The following is a 25,194-nucleotide window of genomic DNA, read 5'->3' as shown; positions in this document are numbered from 1 at the left end:
GCTAGGACTCGTTGCCTGCATTTCTCTTCCTGTTGTCCCTTTGAACACCATTCTGCATGCAAACATGCCCATGGACTAAATATATCAAAGCTCATCCTTCCCGGGAGACATACATTACCTTGTCCTCTTCAAGCCTCTGTATGGCTTATGCTGCAGCTGAACACAAAGCAGCAGTGTGAGGAAAAACGGTGATGGAAATAATTCAAGGAAAGAAGGAAGCCAGAGCAGCTCTGCCAGCTCTTGTATCTCCTCCTAAAGTTGGCATAAACATACATGGCTTGGAGGAAGCACTTGCAGCCATATTCCTCACTCACAGCAGTTTTGAATGGGGGAAGGAAGACCTCTCATCCCAAGAGCAAGCAATTTTCCCAGGTGTGCTGTGTTGGAGGGTTGGTGGCCCAGCGTGGCACACTGTGTCGCCAGTTGGGATGCTCTCCGCGCCAGTCCCTGAAGATGTTGGAGATCTTTGGGGCCCACCTCACATAGCCACCTCCTGGCTTCCCAGGGCAGGTAGGCGCAGGGGCTCCTCCAGCAGTGCCTGTAAACGCACGCGAAGTGAGCAGAGGCATGGCCGGGGAAACGGGGCGGTGTGGAGCAGAGCAGATGGACTGAGAGTCCAGCACATGGAGAGAAAATCGAAATCCCACGAAGGGATGAGTTCCTCGCTTGCAAGGCTGTTTGAAGGGCTGTTTTAAAAGGTTTCCCCAGTGCACTGTGGAGGAAGAAGACAACATTTTAGATGCTCAAGGTACAGCACATGTTGCTTTCAGGTATGTTCATGGGGGATTTAGGGACAGCTTGATCTACATAAGATGCAAAAAATAGTCCAAGATAGAATGAAAATTTGGAACAAACTGAAGGACATTATGTTGTTACAACCAGATAAACACTCTGTTCCTCTTTCAAAGATCTTTCTACTTTTAATCCTCATGTTTTGTACTTCTGATGAACTGTTATCTCAAGAGAAGGCAACCCCTCCACATCCACATTGCCGGGGGGAGCTGCTCCAGATCTGGCTGGGGAATGAAATCTCCTCCTTGAAAGAAGTTATCCCTAATCAGTGAAAAGACTTCTCAAATTGTATGGAGAGCCTTTTAATAAAAAAAAAAAAAAAATAAAACAAACCAAAAAACAACCTGGTTATGTTAGTCCTGTGGTAAGGAATTCAGTCTACTCTTACTTTACTCCGTCTGCAGCTCTTCAGCTTTTTTCAATGTCTGGGAATGGAAACACAAATTCGATGCCAGTCCTGGTTCCAGAACTGTAGCCAGCCTGAAATGTAAAACTTCTTAGTTTTAGTTCCGTCCTTCAGTCTCCCACTTTTAAGCAATGAAGTCATGTTCGTTGTCAACATGGTCACTGAAGTACCAGTGTTCAGCCCCTGGCTCTCGTCTGGAAGCATCTCCTCAGCACGTCAGAGGTTTGCATAGTCAGACATTGGATAAAACCCCGCTTTTCAAGGAGCCTCTCACAAGATGTTGGAGCTTTCTGAGCCTATCTTGTCCAAGAAAAATTATTCTAGATCCATAATAAGGAGTTTATTCCAGGTCTTTTTCTATTTTGTACGCAATATTTTAGTTCTGGCTCTACTATTTTGTTGTCTGCTATTTTGTTGTCGTTCCTGCTAATGAAGTAAATAGCTTTGCATTCCCGCTCATGATAATAACACAGCTATATTCCTAGTTGGCCTTGGCCAAGACAAGCTATTAAAATTAGTTTTGTTTTGTCACATTTCATTTTCTGAATCACCTTCAGGAGGTGTGGAGCTGATGGAGAGGCACTGAACAGGCTGAGAGTCAAAGGCAGGAAAAACATCTGAGACAAACCCGCTATGCCAGGCTCCGCTGGGACAAAAGCAATAACGTTGCTTGCCTCCTAATGCTGTGCAAAGACGCATGTGAGAAAAGGCTCATTTTTTGTGTGTTCGATGTACAGCCCTTTTTTTTTTTTAGTCTGCCACTTGTAACTCATGGTGAAATGCCTGTGTAGACTGTCCGCTGGCTTTTGCTGCAGGGAGGTGGGCAGTGGAAAACACAGTGCTGGGCTTTGCTGAGTGCTTCCCCATTACTGGAGTAATTTTGCTCAGCAGCATCTGTTCTAATAAGGGGAAAAAAATATTATTTCACATGACTTGAACTCTGCAGCCTGATACGATCATTAGAAAGCTTTGACTGTGTTATAAATAACTTTTGATGTTAGCACAGCTTTGTGCAGGCTCCTCGCTGAAGCTCCTACCTTGGCAGCTGCCATCAGCAACCTCGCCTAACATGGAGGCATCCACGATGGCAGTTGCTGGTGGGGATGGTGGGCAGAAGAGATCATCTTTGCATCCACCACATGATGCTGCCGCCTTCTGCTTTGCTGGGGATGAGGAAGGCTCGAGCCCTTTCCTCCCCCCACATCCACCACCGCACACACTCCTTGACATGGGTTTGTTTCTTTAGCTGTGTAGGGCTGCATCCACGCCTGGATCCCATAGGACAGATCTGGCATCACTTACTGCATAGGCAAATCTCTTTTGAAAAGACCAGCAAATTTCAGGGCAGCCAGGAAAAAAGCCTTCTCCTCAGCAAAATAAGCCTCTGAGTGGCTGCCAATTAGCTGCTGCAACAGCTCATGATGTCAGGTAGTGTTTGAAAGCCAGAGATTTATAATCCATGGTCACATAGAGTCTATGGCAAATCAAATCTGTGATGAAAAAAAAAACTGTAATAAAAAGATCCAGCACAGGAAGTCCGATAAACTGTTAATTTTACTTAGGATAATTACAGTATTTACATCTAGGTAGTGCTGACAGTTCAGGGCTTTGATATACTCTAATGTGATTTATGGGCAGCAGAAAGGACCTGGGTTGAGGTCATCATCTTTGCCCCAGGAACATCCACTCTCTGTGCAAAGCTCCGATGAGCGTGTGCCGCCCCAGCAGATAACAGCTGACTACAGGTGCCTCCCATCTGAAGCACGGAATCTTTGTGGGCTGCTGCTCAGGGATGACCCTACATCGTGCTGATTAAATGCTAATGAAGATACTACATTTATAGACAACTCAAAGATCTGGACAAAGAGCCCAAGGGAATAAGCCAAAAATGGTGTACTGACACCAGAAGAGACAAGTGGGAAAGGAGAAAGGAAATGAGGCTGCCTCATATTCCAGGAGCTGCTTTTGGTGCTTCAGTAGATAGTTCATTAACAGCGGCCACAGCCCCAGGTGTAAAATAGGCCACCGATGTCACCCATAGCTCCGTTCTGCCAATGCAGCCTCCAGCACTGGGCTGAGGAAACAGGTGGAAAACAAACAATGGCTGAAGCTCTAACATTGATTTTCAGCACAAATGCTGCAGCTGGTTATATTTTTGAGGATTTGCTGTGTGTCTCTCATGGATGCCATCCTCCCCCTCAGAGGTCTCCAGCTGTAAGCAAGACAAGCCATGTTGGTGAGGTGGTGGAGGTGGTCACAACCCAGGACAGAAATGTCACATGAGCACAGTGGTTGCAGAAACAGTAGAAGCAATTTTTGAGAGAGGTGTCATATGTAATATGGGAACAGAGTAAGTATGGGTTCTGGTTCTCCATCAGCAGAAGGAGCACCTCTGCTCAGTCTTGGGTTTTAAAGGTGGGTAGCATCTGGACCAAAAAAAGGAGACTTATTTGGGTTTAATCAACAGCTGGTGACTGTCTGAAAAGAGGCTGATGCTCATGGGTGACGTCAGGGGGGATGGGAACAAGGTCTGGGAAATAGGTAAAAAGCTCCTGAAGCAAATCCAGCACAGGCCTTTCTAAGTTTTACCGTCCTGGAAGTGGTGTCCAGTAGACCCATCGGGATTCACATTTACCTGAACCTCCTCAAGAAGATCTCAGGTGGATAAAATTAAATCTGTCCTAAAATGCCTGAAAAAAGGATGGGGTATTGTTGTGGTTTAACCCCAGCCAGCAACTAAGCCCCACACAACTGTTCGCTCAATACGTCCTGATGGGATGGGGAAGAGAATCAGAAGGGCAAAAGTGAGAAAACTCGTGGGTTGAGATAAAGACAGCTTAATAAGTAAAGAAAAACTGTGCATGCAAACAAAGCAAAATAAGGAATTCATTCACTGCTTTCCATTGGCAGGCAGGCATTCAGCCATCTCCAGGAAAGCAGGGCTCCATCACATGTAATGGTTACTTGGGAAGACAAGTGTCGTAACTCCAAACATCCCCCCTTCCTTGTTCTTCTTCCAGCTTTATATGCTGACCATGACATCATATACGGTATGGTATGGAACAGCCCCTTGGTCAGTTGGGGTCACCTGTCCCAGCTGTGTCCCCTCCCAGCAGATTGTGCACCCCCAGCCTACTCGCTGGTGGGGCGGTGTGTGAAGCAGAAAAGGCCTTGACTCTGTGTCAGCACTGCTCAGCAGTAACTAAAATATCCCTGTTTTCAGCACAAATACAAAACATAGCCCCATACTAGCTACTGTGAAGAAAATGAACTCTACCCCAGTCAAAACCAGCACAGGTATCTCATTTAGCCTCCTAGCTGGGAGCAACACCTCTTTGCCATCTCACCGCCCCACGGGAAGGGTACACAGCGTCACTGAGAGACATCCAAAATATCTGCCTGGGAGGACAAGTCTGGGTTGTTCCTCACACCAATCCCTTTGGGGAGTGGTTTATCTTGTTGGAAGGTTTCTGGAGAAACCAGAGACTCAGGGATGATCCTCACAGATCTGTTGTGTTTTTTTGTAGACTTTAATCTCTAAACAGTTCGGAAATGAGTGGTTTATGAGTATTTTAAATGTTTGGTCTCTGCTTAGCTGAGCAGGGAGATGGATGGCCACTCATTCCGCGTGGAGCAGTGGAATGTGAGAGCCTTGGCACCTGGAGCCACCTCTCACCCCCAAAACCAAACATGAGTGAAAGGGTTTTGTGACAAGCATGATGACTTACATACTGAAACCGTACAAAACTGAACTCATGTTTTACAGAAAAGGCTGCAGTTCTGGGATGCATTTTGGCAAACGCACGCCCTTCAAAAAATCCACAATACTGACATTTGGGGGCGGGGAAAGTACACAAAACATAGAAGCCCATGTTTTTCATTAAAAAATCATAACGTTTCATGTCTAAAATGTCAGAATTAATCATTTCAATGCATCTAGTACAACTGGGATGAAGAGACTGCTCCAATGGCACACCACCTCTCTCAGACAAATGCCCCTTTTGATTTGCATTGTAGCTGATATCTTCTAGGGCATGGAAGAGGAAGGGGGATGAAAAGGATGCTGAAAAGGCCGTGTCTCCAGAGAAGAAAACCTCCTTTAATCCCCTTCCCCAGCACATAAGCATCCACTTGAGACCCAACACAGGAAAACAAAGAGGAGATGAGGGTAACCAAGGAAGAACAGCACAACCAGAAGAGGACATGTTCTCAAAGGCACCGCCAGCATGCTGCCATCTAGGATCATCTGCCTGTGACAGCAGATCAACTGAAAATACCTATCTGATGCTCCATGGACAAAAAATCCTGATGCACCAGGGTCATACTGCTTCGCAGTCCCATCTTGAGTTTTGATCCCTACCACGCTGGTACCTTTTGTACCTTTCCAAAGGCAACTGCTGTGCCCTCCTTCTGGCTTATGTGCTAGAGCAGTGACGGCAGGACTCACCTTTCATGCAAGGACCAAGAAATCAGGTGGCTGAGCCATGTTCACAGTCATATGGAAAGACAAGGCAGCAAACAGGCAAAATCCAGGCTGCTGCAGTAGAGTGGGTAAATTCAGCAAGGCGGCAGGCAGTCATGCATCCCCCACACCCGGATCTGGCCTTTCCAGAATGAGCTGGTGCTAATTTTCAACAGATTTTTTAAATTGCAGCCTCAAATGTTTTGTTTGGTTTGGGTTTTTTCTTTCTTTTGCAGCCGGGACAGTTGCTGGCAATGGCATGATGTGAAGGCCCAGCAAGCTGCGTCGCCACTGGGTTGAGCTTTGGGCAGCATCCCCTTCCATGCCCGATGGGGAGAGGCTGGAAAGCAGCTGAAAAAAGTGAGAAAACAGGCCAATGTCCTGTTGTTGTGAAGGAGTCAAGTGACAGAGAGCCAAAACAGATCTTCCAGCAACTTGTAGCTTGACTTCTGGGACTGGATGCAACTTCAGCCCGGGTGAGCCCAAAATCATTCCACTGACCCCCTCCCTCAGGCTCTGGATGGAGGAACAGCACCATTGATGCCTTGGGATCTCCATGGGAACCAGATCAGAGAGGGGAAAAGTGGAAGAGGAGAACAGACCAGAGTGAGCAACAGGGGACTGGGAGAGGGCAGTGGTGGGGTGAGGGGCGTGTGGAAGCCGTCCATGCACCCGAGACACCCCACAGTGAGCAATAACAGGCTTGCTGCAAAACCTGCTGCATTGAGGAAGAAAATGAAGCAATGTATAGAGTGTGTGGTGCAGGGAACAGCGTGTTTCCTCACAGCAGATTAAAACTGGCAGCAATATTGGCAGAGTGAGCTAGTGGGGAAAAGCAAAAGCAGGCAAGAAAAGCTTGCTCTTCCCACAGGTTTTGTGGGGAGAACAGGGTGAGCAAAGCAGGGAGACAAGGGATGCTTCTCCACACCCATCCTCCCCCTCCCCTCCAGCCTCCTGGAGAATCTGTGGTAGGAAAAGACCTTCATCAGTGTTACCTCCTCCTACTTCTCTCCAGCTGTGGCCTGGAGGCTTCTGGGCAGTGGCTGCTTTCACCCAGGCTGAAGTGAGCAACCATGGCGTGTCGCTACAAAGCTGGCAAACTGGGTGAGGCTTCAGACATTTCTCTCAGACAACAGACACCTTTCAGCCAGCAGACTCCTGATGGCCTGAAATTTTTTTAATATATGGCCCATAGTGTGATTTTGATGGGGAAATTCCCATCCGTCCCCTCCTACTTCTGCATAGCCCAACATGCCGTCTTGGCACCATGTCATCCCAATTCTGGCATTTTAATGCAAGAGCAGCAAGGGATTTGGTGCATGAAGCACAGCCGATGATGCACAGCACCTGGAGCTCATTGCCTCCTTTCCAAAAGGAGGAGAAGGAAGCCACTGTCTGGTCATTTTGGTGTGCCCAGAGTGCTCTCCACCAGAGCCTGCTCAGCGATGCAGCTCGCCTCAGCGGACAAACTTGTGGAAAGCATTAGAAATGTCAAAATTGCCTTCTGCTCCACAGCAGGTCTACCAGCGGTTTGTTTTTCCTCTAAGCCGGGCAGCTGCAGGATACACTACTTTCTGCAGTTTTAACCATCATTTTCTCCTGATTTTATTTTTGGGTCCACAGTTCAGATGCATCCTCCATTTATAGGATGGGCAAACAGCACTGACATGGTCATCATTTCTCCCCTGCACACCTACCTTCCCCCCAGAATGCGTGGAAATGTGACCAATTCCTCCTTCCACCCCAAAACCCTCTATTTTGCAAGAAAGGGCAGCTGTAGTAAAAATCATTTGCTTCAGGGAAAAAAAGAAAAAGGCGGTGGGAACGAAAGGGCTTTCCCCCTCCCACCACCACCACATTCAGTGCAGATGGAGGCCAAACCATAAAAGTCAGGACAGAGCAATGTTGGCCTGAGCGAGCAACCATGCCCTGGGGAAACTGGGCGCTTGTTGCCTTTGGATAAAATAGATTTCTCTCACCTTCACTTGATGCGGCCTGTGCCACAGAGCTTCTCTCTTAGGTCGCTGCTGAAGCTTTTACTCCTGCCCTCAGACACAATCCTTAATGTGCTATGGAAAACGGGGCTGCTGGCAGCCCTGTGCTGGAGCTGCTGTGGGTCGTCACCGAGCGTGGGCCCTTTGCGGTAGGGGAGGCGGCAGGAGGGCCACTCCAGCAGGCAGCAGCTGAAAAAGGATTTTCTTTCCTAGGCCTGAAAGCAATTGCTGCTTTACAGTCCGTATTTTTCCATTTGGGAAAACCAGGTTTGGGACAGACGCTACAATAGCAATCTGAAATCAAATTTAACAGTTAGGGCTTGACGCACTGCAGCAGAACAGTTTCAAAGGGCGTGGGGGTAGACTGCCTGTAGCCTGCCATTTGGAGGGATCCATTAAAAAAAAAGCAATAAAAAAAATACAAAAACCCCCTGTCTTCTTGCAGGCACAGCCTCAAGCAAATGCACACGAAGCCACGAAGGAGAGGGAAATGCCTGCACTGATGTGTCTGTCCCCAGCCAAAAAAATATGCTCAGGGCAATATGCACAGACTAAAGGGAGACAAACTAGAATGATGTAGCTGGACCTGAAACAAAGTTCTCAAGAACATAAATTCCCCAATCAGTGAGAATTTGGGTTCCAGGTCCTGAAAAAAAAAAGAAATTAAAAAAAAAAAATCAAACACTGCAAACAAAATGGACAATTGTAAACAGGGACAACTGACATTTTACTCAGCTGGACAGGACACTAAATGGGAGTTCAAATTTCAGGAACTGGCATTTAACCTTCGTATCCCACTGCCTGGATGAATGCTTTGACCACTGTTGAGATCATCTTCCCACTCCTCTCTGTTCCATTCCTTCCTCCATCACCAGAACTACCTTGCCAATTCAGGATGATCTTTCTACCAACTAAACCTGGTAAATAAACTGTCTAGCTATAAACTCACCTGATTCTAGTTGTTCCTCTTTTCTTCTTCAGGGTGGAAAACAGCAAAGCGTATTATTTCAAAGCACTGACACCAGCTGATAAAATAATCCTGACATTTGCTTGCTGCAGATTAAAGAGAGCCCCAGCAATTACTGAAAAACCTGCAAGTTCTGATTCTGTCAATGACCATCTTTATTCCCTATCACTATAGCACACTAATGTTTAACATCAGCTATCAAATTTCCCATCCTCAATAACCAGCAAAAAAGTGTTGATCCAAAGGTGGCATCATGAACAGCCAGTGAAAGAAATTTACCGTACCTACGGCTGCTGACATGAAGGGACACAGCCTCTTGTAGCAGGAGGAATTTCTTGGACCTTGTTTGAGTTCCCAGCATCTGCTGAGGCTGTCAACATAGGGGCCAAAACTTGATGCAGTGAGGAGGACACCAGGCCATTTGGCACAGGAGACACCAAACAAAACATTATGTAGTTTTCAGAGTAACAATTTTTGGCCAGTAAGAACTACAGCTTGGCTTGAACTGGGAAAATACCAGTAGAAAGTCAAATAAGAATTAGTTTGTTTGTACACTGCTTACTTTTAGCTTTCCAGCCAATCTAGCACGTGAATTTCCTGAGTTTACTTTCACCTCACACATGAAAGTGCTTTATGAGCACTGATGAAAACTAGCATTCAGTTAATGTCCCCCAAGCTAAACAGATGGAATTGGGAACCGTTAGTGAAATTTTCCTCTGCAGAGGAGCTGGTCTAGTCAAACTCAAGAGCAGAAGAGAGAGTAGTTTCTAATAATGACACAACCCCTAATTTTATAGATCATCATTTCAACTCAGCTGCAAGAAAGCACATCCAAATGAAACGCTATTTGCGTAAATTACGCTTAGCCAGGCCAAGTCCTGCACCCATTGCACGACACGATGGAACTTAATGCCGACCTCAGTGAGCCAGAGGTGTGGTTCTTGATTGCTTGGGAGTAAGACCAAACTCACAGTCAAAAACTGGGCAGAGCGACAAAAAGAGCTGCCCAGCTTAAGAACCGCCTAGCTTAAGTCCCCGGTCTGCAGATAATTCTCCTCCCTCATTCACTGACTGCCCACTCCTGAACACAAGACACAAAACTTTGACGGGAAGCTCCAGCAAGATTTTATTCAATGGTATATAATGAGAAATTAACATTAAAGAAGAATTGTATACATTAATGATTTTTCAAGTTGCTAAAACAAACCCATAGTGACAAGAACAACTGAGGCTGACGACGTAGTAAGAAGCAGGGTGACCATCTCTCTAGTGTCCATACCTGCAAATATATGACACGTTAATGCTTCTTTAAAAATTACATTTCATACTAGTGCTGATTTGGGCAGATTTCTTCTCATTCTACCACGATGTAATTAACATGTAAACCAGGTGAAGGTGAAATGCTATGTTATGGAAACCTTAGGAAGTTCTCCACATTTCACTTCCCCCAGAAGTCTATCCAGATACCAGTTAGAAGAGAGCCTGAGCAATCCACAATATTATATGCAAGAGACCCTCAGTATCATCATCTTTTGCCCCAAATCCCACTTCAAATATATCCTGCATGAAAACAAGGCCAAAGCATGTCATAGCCCCACACATATAAGAAGATATTCATTCATGTCTCCGTTTCTCATCATGCTGCCTGTGCAATATTAAGTCACTAGCAAACCAACATGGGCTCAATTTTCATTAAGTGTTCATTAAAACATTCTAATACCAGAACTATGGTACTCAAGTTGTCATGTCAATGATGATTTGCACAACTGGTTGTGAACCAGATCCCAAAGACAATCCTGAACAGTTATAGTATCTGTTTTACTTTGTTTTAATCTGGACTCCGGTTAGAATTATTTTTTTTTTAATTTTTAAAAAGGGGGCAGGGAGAGGGAAAATCCACAGTTAAGAAAAGATTAATGGATAAATGGTGCAGAATGAAGCAAGTGACAGACCAACTTCCTAAGTACTCTCAATGTACAATTATCTCTCAAAAATACAATTACCCCTCAAAAACCCATCCATGGATCTGCTATTATTATTCTAACAACAGACCTTTGAAAAACACAAACCAAAACAAAGAATACAGAAATTATGAATAAATGGGCCAAGGCTGCATCAATGGTTACATGGACATTTGATTTCCAGATTTTAGGAATCAGGTGTATTAATCTCTGAGCCTATTAGAGTTATAAAACAAATCACCAAGATACAGAGGGGCCCAATAAAACATCTGGCACCTCAGCAGAAATGCTTTGGAACACAAGCAGCTAAATTCAGGTCATTTTCAAAACCCAAATTGCTCATGCGGCAGTGTAGTATTCACATGAGGCTCCACTTCCAGTGAATTTCATTTCTCTTCTGCTCTCCATTCTTTAGTGAGAATGCCAACAGAAATCACTATTTTTTAACAACTCCCACTCACCCCACAGCTGTCTGGGCTTCCTTCAGAGCTCATTTAGCATTGGGTGACGAAGGAAACGTCCCTATACAGCAAGGTGGAGAAAAAACCTTTCCCAACAGCAACTATGCCCTCAGACCCACAAATGAGAGAGATTGCCCACATATCTGACATTGATCGTTTCTATTAACAAAGGACAATTGGATTTTTCGTCTTGAAATCTGTGCAAGATACCTACTTTTGGAACTCCCATTCCCTGTTGTCCAGCGGACATACTTGGCGAGTTTTGAGCCAGCGAGAGATGCAGTGGAAGTGGAAAGCATGCTGGAAGAGAAAGTTCAGATCACATCATTTCAGAACACATGAATGTATCTCAATGTGAAAGCTACCACTGAAAGCATCATGGTAAGAAGAGAGTAGTAAGGGTTTGCAGACAAAGGTGGAGAGGACTAATCACCCAGCTCACTGGTTAACACCAAGGAATTGATCCACATTTTCAGAGAGGAAGGGAACACTAGTGAAATGGCAGCAGGGAGCCTGTTCCACAGTGCATACATACAGTGGCAACTGACTGATTTCTGATGAAGGAGAGAACACAGAGTTTAGCAGCTGCTAAAATCGGCAGAGCAGATGCTGATAAGAAGCATAATCAGAAAGACAAGCAAGAGGATTTCACAGTGAGTAGCAGGGATGATATATATGTATGCTGAAGCTTTCTGCCAGTCTTCTGGACAAACCAAAGCCTGAATAAAAAGGAACTTGCAAAATTACAAAGAAGAAAAATCTCTATTACATGTTTAATAAGGACACCCTTTTCCATACTCCATACAGCTACTTAAAAACAAGCTTCCACTTGTGGTAACTCTTGCACACAGTAACATAATTTTGACACTAGAATATTCTGACCTGGTTAAAAAAGTTGTTCTTGTCCTCTGCAAACAGAATTGCAACATTTGTAATCCCCTTCCAGCATTATCACGCTGTAACTTGATCCCACAGCATAGCGAGGATGGGACTGAGGAACAGGTAGTTATTCCATTACGGAAAATTTTATCTTCCAACTCAGACCCAGGCTAGCCAAGAGGTATGCAAGTTTGAGTTCACATGCTAGTGGCACCATGTACAAAGGAGCGCATACAGCAACAAACTGAAGAGCTGGAGATTATACACTAGAAATCTGATCTTCCTCCGAAAAGGGAAGCAAATCACCTAGTTACCCCACATTGACTCCTTGAATCAGCCTGCACAAAGACAAATCAAGCATGCTGACATCCAAGTAATCCTATTACCAGGGGGAAAAAAAAAAAAAAGCCTAGTTCCTAGGCAGACCCTTGATCAGGAAATCATGCTCAGAATGAAAGATCTATTATTTTTTTTAAAAAAGAAAAAAAAAAGGGGGTAAAGGCCTATCTTCTCTTCTGTGTCTTCTGTCTTACACCTCTCCAACTTTCAGTTTTTTTCTCTTCTCTCCTTTCTACACTCTAGTGAACATATGGTGTTTAAAGTTCTTTTTTCTCATGGATTATCTAAAACATTTTATAGCACTCGTTTTGCCGAGTCATGAAAAAAGGGGATAACATCACCACCCATGAGCTCCACAATAAAACAGTTTTTCTTACATTGCAGACGCCCCATGCAACTGTACACTCTTCAGAGGTAGCTGATGCTTGGTTTGCTTGACATTCTATGCCTGTGAAAAGAAAGATTAAACACAGATATGCAGGAGTAGAAGATGTACACGCAACACCAACTCGTAGATTTCTTCAAATTAGCAAGTGGGGAAGAAAAAAAAAAAGTCTTTGTTTTGTGCGTTTATTACATCTGCAAGTGTCAAAAGCTATGGTTTAATGTGTACTGTTTTCCCCAAAGTATCAGATCAAAATATACTTCATCCTGCTTTTCTCCTTCCTCTACTTTTTTAGCATTCCAAAGTTCCACAGGGCAAGAGTACACAGCTCATCTATTGGTAACGTATATCTGCTTTTCAAATTTTAAGGATAAATATTTTAAATTTTTTCTCTTGTGTTTTAAGAGATGTCTTTTGATGATCAGTTGAAGGTACATTTACTTAAATTTCTTATACAGGTTTCTCTAAATATAAATTCACTGTCTTGTCAGACATTATGTACCATCAGTTATATTTACAAATTAATTTGCCCATGTAATGCTGCAGTTTGCCTGTTTTTTTTCTATAATCTTGTAACAGGTAAGTACACCCCAAAAATACACAATAGGAAATACAGTTTAAAAATGTATGTTGTGAACTTTTATACCTTGGAGCTGAGTACCCAGGACAATCCCAAAAAAGATAAAGACTATTTATGGGTTTGGGTTGTGTTTTGGGTTTTTGTGTCAGGTGGCATAGATGAAGGAGATGAGAGAGTGAGGAAAGAAGAAAGAACAGCACTGAGAAAATAAATCCAGCAAACTGGTTCTCCACTCTAAAGCCTAAACAATTCACTTCTGCTCCAGCTCAAGAAGAAACTTCAGGAGAAAAAAAGATATTTCCAACTCCTCCACAGTCAGCAGCACAAACCTATGAGACCAACATTTTACATCTGCTAAAGGATGCTTTCTTTAAAAGTCAAGCCCAAATGATCTGAAAAGACATGCTGATAGATGATCATCTTAGAACTCAATACACGGGCTTGTTGCTTCCTTGTTTTGCAGATCTTTTTTTCCTGCCAAAGAAAATGTCTGAATGAGCTCCAATTCTCTGTTCACTGTTTGTGTGCCCAAAGGAAAAAGTATTTGATTCATCAACTAAAGATTCAAAAACTTTCAAACCCCACAGGCTTGGCTGAAAAATGTGATCTTTATTTGCTCTGTCCTATTCACCTCTTTCTCCATTTTTCACTCTCTTTCAGGTGTAGAGGTGAACAAAATAAGAGAAAGGCCCATTTTTCCTGAGATGTGAGAGAGATCAGTTAACCTTGGTCATGAAAAACTACTCAAAACAAGACTAAGGTCTAAAGAAACTCAGTAGCAACAACTGTTCTGCAAGGTTTGAATGAACCTGTATTTATTATATGGTTTACATCAAGATACGATATACCACAGCAGGAAGTCCAGAGCTCAATCCCTGGCCTGCCTATAGAAAAGAACAAAATCCAGTGCACCTGAAACGTCTGATGTCTTAATTCCATAAACCCTCACTACATACAGCAATAAAACTAAGTATGATTAAGAAAATGGAAGATGCTCAAGAACCATGAAGAGGTTCAGTTACTTTGGACATTTGTTTAAAATTTGACACCCAAGATTGCTGCAACAATTTTACTGCTACTGCAGTATAGACTCACAGTCTTGCTCAGTATCATGGGGCATATTATATGAAGTTTTAAATATCTGGCATGAGTCTGTACACTAACAGAAAATGGTGAGAAGATAGTAGGAAAAGGAGAGGAAATTCATTTGAAGGAAGAAAAGTCAACTGGTAAGCAAACTTTAACTCAGGAAGTCTCTGCTGAAAGCAAGGAAAATATTCCAGTATTCCAGCACACAATATACTTGTTTCTTTTCCTCCTTCCCTGCTGGAAACAGGATATTGTACATATTAGATCTGAAGTCCATCTAGCCCATTTTTATGTAATTTTGTCTCCCCCCCGCCCCCCCCCCCCAAAGTGACCCTAACCTGTGAGCTGTATGGTCTGGAACACAATACAATTTTAATTTATTTTTTCACGCTTCAAAGGACTGTATATTTTGACTGGGAGCGAGAGGGGAAAAAAGGTGGTTTAGGTAAGGAGGAAAAGCAGCACTGGAATTCATTTTAGTGTTATTCAAACATTTGCTGACAACCAAATACAGTCTAAAACATGACAGTCCCAAAAGCTTAAGAGGACAGATGAACTTTTGGAGAAATAGATGGGGAGTTCTCTGGTGGTGATATAAGGCTCTTCCAACAAGACACCCAGATTTAACTCCCTCATCAAGCAGGCTGGAGACTACTGCTGGCACTACTGCCAAAAAAGGGCCTCCCAAAAGCTGAAGCACTTTTTGGTCTCCTACTTGCCTCATTTCAGAAAAGGACAATATATCAGCAAAGAAATAAAACAAACGAACAATCTTTGTCAGAGAATGAAAGCTGATGATTCTGGCTCTTGAAAGAAAGAGAAGCTATTTACCGTCTGCTGACTCAAAAGAAACAGACAGTAACAGGTACTGGAGGAATACTGAACGACTCTTCTGTTGCCTTGCTTTTGACAGATTATCTGGAGGTCAGGGCAAAAAGATACAGCTAAAACCTGAAATACCTGTAAATAATTATGAAAGATGCAATGGAAGCATTTCAACTCTGGGAGTTAGAGAACTGCACATTATCTAATGGCAACATCAGAATCTTGGCATCTATTAAGAACCATCTCTCCTCCTATACATTTTGTATTGCAGAAATCTCCTGTATATTTACCTAACAAGAAAAGCAACCTAAGATTTAAGTAGCCATAATGGCAGGTAACAGAAGTAAAGTACGTCTTTTGTTCGCAGCTACAGTAACAGCCCACTGCACTGGTAAATTGATAAGACTCTTCAAAGCAGCTTCCACTTGAGCAAGGGTAACCACTGTATGGGTTCCCCTTTCTCTTTACGTGTGGCCTTCTAAAATCATGTCATGAAGGAATCAACTTACTGGGAAGAAGAGAAATATATACACATAGCTTGGCAAACACAACACATCATGTACTCACTCAGAAGACAGAAACAATAAATAACCAGACTAATAAACTCAAAGGACACTTGTTACTTGTCCTATGAGGAGCAGCCGTCCTATGAGGAACAGCTACTGACTTTGGGCTTGTCTAGTTTGGAGAAAAGGAGGCTGAGGGGCGACCTCATTGCTCTCTACAGCTTCCTGAAGAGGGGAAATGGAGAGAAAGGTGCTGATCTCTTCTCCCTGGTACCCAGTGATAGGACGCATGGGAATGGTGCAAAACTGCACCAGGGGAGGTTTAGACTTGGCATTAGGAAGCATTTCTGTACTGAGTGCGTGGTCAAACACTGGAACAGGCGTCCTAGAGAGGTGGTCGATGTCCCAAGCCTGTCTCTGTTTAAGAGGCATTTGGACAATGCCCTTAATAACATGCTTTAACTTTTGGTCAGCCCTGAGTTGGTCAGGCAGTTGGACTACACTAGTTCCTTCGAACTGAAATATTCCAGTCTAGTCTATTCCCCCAAAATACAGAATAAGCTCTTCAATTTAGTTTTTCAAACTTCAGAGGAACTCCAGATTTTTTCCCTTGCAATTCTCCCCAGTTTCTTAGGAATCATCTGCAGATTTTACTACATACTTACCCTATGTTTCCCCCCCACCATATCATCATATGATTCCTCCTACTTATAACCCCACTGTATGACACTCAGTATTTCCTGTTAGTATCACACTCTCAAAATATATGTACACAGCTATCATCTTCCACTCCTACTTATGACTTAGCAAACTATATATACTTAGTTCTGTTCTTTTATTCTTCTCATAAATCCAAAATCGTTCAACCTGTTAAGCATCCTGAGATTCTTCTTTGGATTCTATGCAATAAAGCTATCTTTGTGAAGCTGGAATATAACGTGGTACTTTGTTTCTCACTATCAAAGAAAGGGGACAGTATTTTGATGGCACATTTTACACAGTTCAAAACTATACTGGTTACCTTACTACAATACTACATTCCATGTTTTAGATCAGAAACCGCTGTACTAAACACAGTGTTTAGTTAACACTCCCCATGTAATGACAGCACCAGGGAGCAAGCCTTTGAACTCAGGAACACTGCTCAAGTAAAATCTAAACAGGACCCGGGTCTTTCCAGAGAAAAATGAAACCAAAACACTGAAAATCTACTCAATCCTTCTGTACACTGAATACAAATCAGATTGAGGACAGGGGAAATCCTTTGACTGTATTATTACAGAGTCACAATGTACATACATGAGGAGAACTGCATGACACCTTAACACTGATGCCTAACCTCATAATGTTAACAATCTTACATTAGCATGGCTCGTGCTACTTATCACTCTATTAATGTTTTCCCTTTCAAGGTTTCTCTTCATCACTAGGAGAGGGAGACATTTGTATCCTGCATTTTATCAAATTGAATCTTGTGTTGTTCTTCCCTACACATTCTATTCATTTTTCCTCAATTCCCCATCACTTCACATCTTATGTTTGAAAATCTAATTAAAGTGTTGTTTAACAACATTAATGATCTGTATCAAGGAAGTAAAGAGCCAACGCTGATCTCAGAACACCAATTTAGATACCCCTTCTATTCTGTATACTGTCAACTTTGTTCTGTCATTTACAGTCCAGGCTTTTCATAACCAGGCTTGGTCATAACCAAATTAATACCGTGTTCTGCTTGAGCAACTCAAAAAAGAAAAGAGTTGCCTATGCCCTTTTCCTTCACTGTTTTTCCTAATCTATCTATACACTCTCAACCCCACCTCCATTTCAGTAGGATTTTTTCTTTTTTATAAGAACTGACACACAAAATTCACCACTGGAAAATAACATCTGTCCACTCTCCTTCCAGCTCCTCCACATCACTCCATCATCACATGTGCTATTTGCTATTTATAAAAAATAGCACATGTGATGATGGAGTTATAAAAAAAAAAATATTTATAAAAAATAGCAAATATATGAGACCGAATTTGGACTCTCATGAGAGGCACTATTAATTCTGAAGCAGATTCATAGCATGAAACATGCCAGCATCCACCATCTTACAACATATCTCACTTACCATGAATAATTATCTTGAATTACACGATTTTATATATTTATACATTTGTAAAGTCTATAAATGTAACATGTTCTAACAAATCTTTAAAATTCCATTTGCCTGTCAGTGACATGCTTTCCTCTCTAATATATCATAAATCTGAGAGACTAAGTAGTAGTCTAGTGTCCACCTCAACTACCTTTCAAAATGGCACAGGTTAGAGGTACTGAAAAAGGAAATCTTTACATCAAAGGACCTCAGCATATTTCATAATCTCTATTCTCACTTGCTTCTCTTTAGCATTATCATTCCCTTTCTAATAACCAAGAATAAACTGAGGCATGGATGGGCAGTTGCTGGCTCAAAATACAAATGTATCTGTCCCAAAGCACAGAAGTGAACTTGCTTAAACCATTTTCAGTCCTGTGTGTTACAGTGCGTCTTCTCTTTATTAAAAAGAGCTTCTGAAAGTTGTTTTGTAACTATTATTTAAATATGATGTAAAATCAAGTGCATCTCTCACTAGTTGTTACTATAAACCTGAGTCTCATTTTTCTGAAATGTTTTCTTTTCATATAGGCTTACTGACAGTAAGTTACCATTACCAGTAGTTCCAAGGGCCACTGCATAAAAACAAAGTGCAACAAAACTATCACAATGGGATCATGATAGGCTATTTCCAGGCACTGCAGCTGTACCTGTTCTTGTTTTGGGGAGTTTCACAATCCTCATATTTTAGTAATACAGCATATAAGGTGAACTGTCTATCTGGGGTATATTAAAGTCTTCTGTCCCTCATGACTGAAGCAAGCTGGACAGTTAGAGTGCCAACAGTATCTTGCCAGTTTGGAGGGGAAAAAAAAAAGTTTCGTACTCATTACCAATCCTTTAAGGGACTGAAACCAGTGAGATTTCATGTGTGCACACCTATTTCACAACAGAAATTTGTACACTTAATTCCATTATCACCTTATTTTCCTACATAGAAAGCATATTTGTTAATTGAATCATCAAGACTATACAGCAGAAATTTAAACCACTACTAGCAATACACTGGCTTTGATTTAGCATTTGATTATTCTCCTTTGTAAATGAACAATTAATTCTCTCGATGGGTACAAAATTCCCCATACTAACATCAACTAACTTATGCAAAGTAGTTTTTGTAGAATGATGACTCAAATGAAGTCACTGGTCCAAGCCCTTCCTGGCCAGACACTGGAAGCCTGACAAGATTTCATCCTAATGAGTGTCACCAGAAAGCTGATACCCATAGCAACACCCCCAACTCTAAAATCTAATGCATCTCTTTGTAAGCAATACCTGTCAACCCTGAATGTCAGTTCCTCCTTGCTCTTTATCATTACTTCTCTTCCTCTTTGTTGTGTCCAAAATACACTCAGCAACATCATCTTGTCTGTAGATGTGGTACCAAGTGATCCTACTCTTTAAAGGAAAAGGGTGACAGAAAAGCAGTATGGTGGCAGAGGTCACAAAACCAGATTATAGGACTTCACAGCATTACATAAAATAGAGCTTAGTATTTGCACTGTGAAGACTTAGATCCTAAGTGAGAGCTCCATTTGTGGAATTATACCCTCAACAGGGGAAATTTCAGCTGTGCATCCTGTACAAGTCAAAACTGTCAACTGTATTCCCCACCATTTACTTACATAGATCCATAATATGGTTTCTGCAAATGGCACAGTTATCAACCACAATGTCCCATGCCCACAGAGCTACTGCATTCCACTAGAGAGGGGGAAAAAAAGAAAAAGAAAAACATCATTTTGACTCAGTTTACAGCACACAGAAATCTTTGTTATTCCTCAAGATCCCATGCATTTTTTAAATGGAAAAGCTGGGATATTTAAAAAAAAAAATAATCTTAGAAGTCCAGAGTAATTCTTTATGAGTTCAGAAGCTTACTAGAAAGCAGTGGTTACATCCTCTCACATACCTCCCCGACACAATGTCTCCTTCCAACTTCAGAAAGAAGATAATTCCCATAGCCCCCTTTTTTTGTGAAACAAATGCAACCATCTGCATTTCTATTCCAGCTCATGACACATCCTCAATTCTGTTGCCTTGCAGAAAGGCCAATCCAGATGCCATTTAGTTAAGAGGAATTTCCATTATTCGCAGTAGTTCTTCTTGTAATCACCCCCCTGAGCAATTGGGGACAATAACTAAAACCATCTCTAATGCTACCCTTCTGACTCTTGAACAATCTCCTCTGCAAAAAGGTTACTAGGCAATGACCTACCAGCAAGGCCGAATATAAAAACCTGAAAGTGCTACTAAATTAACCTTTCAAAGACTTTGTTTATAAAAGAAAAACAAAAAAAGGAATATCTCTCTACCATGCTTCTTCAGGGGAAGGGTTGGCTACAAGTTTCCATGGCAATTTTAGAAAACTGATTCAGAATGAGGACTTTAAGACAAGCTATACAGAAAAGCATAGCACCTTTTTATTCCTCCCCATAAAAAACATAATTAGGTCTTTTGTAAATTCATTAAATAAATGGGCTTGCCTTTAATATTCAAAGCAATACAACAGCATATTGGTAGCCAGGGTAATCTTCATTTACTACTTAAGTAGTCCAGGTTTTTTCCATATTTTCAGTATATGATTGTTTTGACTGTACCACAGTAAATCTTCTCTACTTTATTCCATTTACGTCTCAATGTTTTCATTGCTTCCCCTCAGTTCAGGATTCTGAAGAAGGAATGCAGACTGCCAAGTACTGATAAGCAATATCAATTTTTATAAGCACTTCCATTTTTGATTAGTGCTGATATAAAAGGTCATCACACTACTACTAGATCTCTTAGGAAATGTGGCAGCAGTGATTCCATTTCTTCTCCCCATCTTCCAACTTCCAGCCTAGCCAGCCTTCTGGCTGAGGTATTCATCTCTCAGGGACCTCATCCACACTTCAAGGGAGCCAGGATAAAAGTTCCCAGCACCCTCATCTCTCCCACACTCTCAGGTACTTAATCTCTTGTCTCATCATAATCTACTCTTATGACCCACAAACCTGTACTGAGCCACATATGCAACAGGGGCGCCTTGGTACCTTGCTGGGGAGGAGGAATGCCACTGACACATAAAAGGCGCCACTTCCTGCTCCTCTCATGTGCTATTATATCTGTCCCTATTTCCAAAGAACAAGCAGTCCGGTCATCCAAACACTTCCTTCTGCATAGACCTGTACAGGGCTAAGGGTTTCCATCAGCACAGATGACAGTTGCCTTTCAAACAAACTGCATCTATGAGCAGGAGTCACTGGAAATGTTTGTCGATATCCAGTCCAGGGGTCATTTTTCCTCCAATTCTACCTTAGTACAAGCCCACACAGCCTCCCTATCTCCTCTGCACACTCCTGTAACAGGTTTGTACTGCTACCAAGATGCAGCTGACAGGCAAACGGGTGGCATTGGACAGAAGAGCGATATTATGGCTGTTTTGGGGAAGCAGACAAAGCCAGGGTGACAGGAGAGCATTTGCTGACTACACACACGTTGTTACGGCTTGATTTAAAGAAGAAGAAAAAATTTTGTTAAAAAAAAGCCACCACACAGATTTGTACAAAGCGTCTCATGCAGTACACGAGGCAGCTGGGGCGGCTGGGCCAGAGTGGCCAGGGCCGACGAGGAGGCAGCACTCCACCCCTGTTTCCCGGCCCGAGCTGCCCCGAGGCTCCGCGCAGCTCGGCCCGGCCCAGGAGGGCAGGGAGCCGCCGAGGGCCGGCAGGGAGGGGAGCGCCCGGGGGAGCGAGCTGCGGACCCCTGACAGGGGCGGCCCCGTCAGACCCCCCCCTCCCGCCCGCGAGGCCCACGCCGGCCGCGCCCGCTGATTGGCCAGCCTTTGCTCCACGTGCGGCGGCCGACCTCAGCCATTGGCCCGCGCGCATGCCAAGACTCCCGCAGGCACCACCCGCCCCTCCCGCGCGCCGGTGCGGAACCGGGCGCCCGGCTCTGTGAGAGGAGCGGGAAGTCGCCCTCTCCCCCGTTTCGTTCGCTGCCGCCAGGGGCGGCGCCCTCTGGGACAGCTGAAGGAGCACGCCGGCGAGCCTCACTTTCTTCACTTCGAAGCGCTTCTTGCCGGCGCCGCTGTTGGTGCCGCTAGGGGTGTCCACATCCATCGCGGCCGCCATTTTGGGTGCGTGAATCGCCCGTCCTGCTCCGCGCGCATGCGCGGCGAGGAGGGGCGAGGAGGGGCGGGGGATGGCGGGGGATGGCGGGCGGGGCTACCCCCGCGCCCCGCCCCGCCCCGCCCCCCCCAGGGGCGGGGAGGGCAGGGGCCGCGCCGGGGGGCCGGCGGGGTGGTGACGTGCCGCGGGCTCTTAAAGGCGCCGGTCAGGGTGGGGCTGCGCGCCGTTACCTCATCCCCCGCCCCCGCGGAGTTGCGCAACGCGGAGGGAGGGGACGCGCACGCGCGTGCGGAGCCGGTGGGGGAGGTGCCTTCCGAGAGGTCCGCGCCCGGGGCGCTGGGGCGGGCGTGGTCCCGGTCCCGCTGTGTTCGGCTCGGCGCGGCGCGGCCCTCTCGCCCGTCAGGCGAAGCGGCGGAGGGCGCACCGAGATCGGCCCCGGTGCCGGGCTTCCCTCTCTCAGCAGCCCGCGAGCGCCGCTCTCGCCTCCCCGCGGCCGGGGAGCAGGTGCCGCGGGCCGGGCCGTCCCGTCCCGGGCCTGCGCAAGGGCCCAGCGAGGCGGGAGAAAGATGGGGAGAGGTGGGGAGAGGGGCGAGCGGTGCCTGGGAGCCGGCGGAGGAGCGGGGCGCGGCTCGGGCGGCAGAGCAGGAGGGGACATGGGGCAGGTGACGGGCGCTTGTGTGGGGAACGGCCCTGCTTCGCTGTTGCTGCTGCGGAGGGGGCTCCCCTGCCTCCATCCGCCGAGTCGCAGGGCCGGTTGCCGCTTACATGGCAGGCAGCCGGAGGAGGTGGCGTGGCTAACGGGGGGGGTGGCTCCTGCTGGAGGATCGCTTTTAAGTACGACCCCAGCCCCCGCTGCTTTGCGTACTCGGGCTCTGATTCCCGTATAGCATTTCGCTAAAATCTCTTGGGATTTGTCTCTGCCCTCACAGGAAGGGCTTCAGCCCTTAAACTTTTGGCTTGTTTTCTTCCATTGTAACTGATCTCCAGCAAGTGCAGAATGAGGTAGGGTCGTTGGTGTTACTACTGTAGCCGTTTTGCTCACTAGCAGTGCGGTTTTTATTTTAAACGGAACATGGAATTGCTGGAGACAGAATTCGCATTGTCTGGACTACTCTTTTAGCACGTAAAATAGGCTAACAATAGTTATAATTAACATGAGATTTACTTGTGCTGCTGGAGTTGCCCAAGCCCTGCCTATTCTGTTGCAAAGATAGAGACAACAGGCATGGGAGCTAGTACTGGGAAATTCCTCTTCTTGTCAGTACAGGTCAAAGTACTTTTCTGAGACAGTCAGTAGTAGTATTCCCCAAGATATGAAAAGTGAGGGGAAGATACTCCCCAGCAGGTCTTGAAATGTCACCCAGCTTTGCAGGTGCTTGTAGACATGCTATCTCTCTGCAGAGTCAACCCTTTAAAATCAATTTGTACACTGTTGCTGCATGGATGCAGGAAGGAGGAGATAGTAGAAGCACAGAAAGGGTGTTCCCTTGTGTATGTACAGGAAAGCATTATCTATATTATATCTATTGTAAGCATTTGGGCCAAATAGCACAGTTCCAGTCTGGCTCCATCATATCCATCTTGCTGGATGATACAGCTTTTACTTGTGATCCAGTGCCTGCTGGGACGGGATGTCTGGCAGTCTCCAAATAAATGTTAAACTAAAGTAGGGGTTTGTGGTAAGGACAAGATGATGCCACCATTGAATATGTTGGAATAATTTTCAATGGGATTCATATTTGAAAGACATGTAACACTTCTTGCCTTGAGTTAAGCACATACCTAATGTTTGCAGGGTCAGGTTGAGCTTGAAAGTTGCACAGTAAAAGTAAGTTTGAAGAAGAAAAATGCCCTCTCTCATTTATACACCCTTTAACACCTCTAGTTATCTACATGGAAAGCTTCCATTTCACTTACCTGCCCCTTTTCCCACATGCTGCTCAGCTATGGTGCATCTCTTATAGCTAACAATAAAATGAAGCTGCACAGATGCAGATTTTTGTTCTGTTGCTCCTTATTCAGGACTGTAGTGGGAAAGCCATTGCAAAGGAGTATTTTAAAAATGGGAGGTGGGTGCTTGGGAAAATTGATTTTTCACCTTCAAGAAAATAGCTCGTCTCAAAGCAGAATTTGCAAGATACTCTTTTTAATAGAAAGATTAATTTTAACCCTAAATCTGTATGGTGATGTTCCCAGTAGGAATCCAGGACATTGAACAAACCAGAGAAATGTTAACATTCATTTTCAGTTTACATGACTACTGCAATATAAAATTACAGTCTTCCCACCTCAGCTGATGTCACCACAGGGAGATGGTTGCCAATGGGTAAGAGCCAGGCAGCCAGCAATCATATGGTCTGGATTTATCTTTCTGTATCTGGCAGCAAAAAGAATATAGCAATGCAGATCTTGAGTCTTGCTAAAAAGGTGGTGGTGTTTTCAGAAAAAAGATAACAAGCATGGTGCAAAATAGAACATATATCTGCATGCTTATTTAGTTAATATTTACTGATTTGTGTTTGCAGATCTATAATACCAACAATGGGAAGTGCATTAAGAGATCTCCAGTGTGCTTCGCAAAGTGAAATTAGTGATGGTATTCCCTAATAGTCCTGCACTTCATAAAAAGGTCTGAGCTACCCTCTTTACTGTACATTAAATAAACTGTTTTCTGTTGATTTTAGTGCCGTTTCTAATTTCTTTCCTTCTAGGAGAAATGCAGCCCCTGCAGACCTGTTTTCCCCCTCCTAGGGCTATATGTTATAGAGAGGTGTCAGTAGCTGCTGCAGAAAGAAAGGCTGCAGCTTTGAAAAGAATCAGCCTCAAAAGAAATACAACACTCTGGTCCAAATTACCAGGGATGCTTTGAAGAATGGATCACTTTTCAAATCACTGGGACATGCAGGGGAAAAAGAGGAGACTGCCAAGCTGACAGACAGACAAAGTGACACATGACAAGTGTTCTGAATATGGTTAGTCACAATTAAAATGAGACAAAATTCCTCTCCCAGTTGTCAAAAACTGTTCCAAAAGGCAAGGTACCAACAACCTGGTGACTCCAGTGAAATTACCTTCCAAAACCAGTGTCTTTTATTTTGGTCGTTTCCCTTCTTTACATACATTCTGTTGGTGTTTCTTTTTTTCCTCTGCAGCCATCAACATTTTCCTATGTGGGATTTATCCTCCAAATTATTTCTGCCCCCCATACATGCACCCTTTGAATGTGTGTCCCTGGCTGAACTGCTAGTGGAGGGGCAGCTGCTTGCAGCCCTGGCTCTCCTCACCTGCACCCA

General features: G+C 44.2%; 1 protein-coding gene and 1 long non-coding RNA gene across 2 annotated transcripts; one reads left to right on the top strand and one right to left on the bottom strand.

Moving 5' to 3' along the window:
* Positions 1-9,722: 9,722 nt before the first annotated feature.
* RBX1 (ring-box 1) lies at positions 9,723-22,029 on the bottom strand. Its single transcript, XM_074826746.1, has 5 exons — positions 21,827-22,029; positions 19,418-19,496; positions 12,639-12,709; positions 11,258-11,343; positions 9,723-9,900 (listed from the first exon to the last, which is right to left on the bottom strand). Exons 1-5 carry the CDS (start codon positions 21,902-21,904, stop codon positions 9,888-9,890), a joined length of 327 nt encoding a protein of 108 aa, XP_074682847.1. The 5' UTR covers positions 21,905-22,029; the 3' UTR covers positions 9,723-9,887.
* Positions 22,030-22,207: 178 nt separating this feature from the next.
* Positions 22,208-24,579, top strand: LOC141924358 (uncharacterized). Its single transcript, XR_012623538.1, has 2 exons — positions 22,208-22,903; positions 24,427-24,579. It is a non-coding gene; the product is annotated as an uncharacterized LOC141924358 (long non-coding RNA).
* The last annotated feature ends 615 nt before the right edge of the window (positions 24,580-25,194 follow it).

The sequence above is a fragment of the Strix aluco genome, chromosome 5, assembly GCF_031877795.1.
Source record: "Strix aluco isolate bStrAlu1 chromosome 5, bStrAlu1.hap1, whole genome shotgun sequence".
Lineage (NCBI taxonomy): Eukaryota > Metazoa > Chordata > Aves > Strigiformes > Strigidae > Strix > Strix aluco.
Note: the sequence above shows the minus strand (reverse complement) of the source record. Positions and strands in the feature narration are given on the sequence as shown.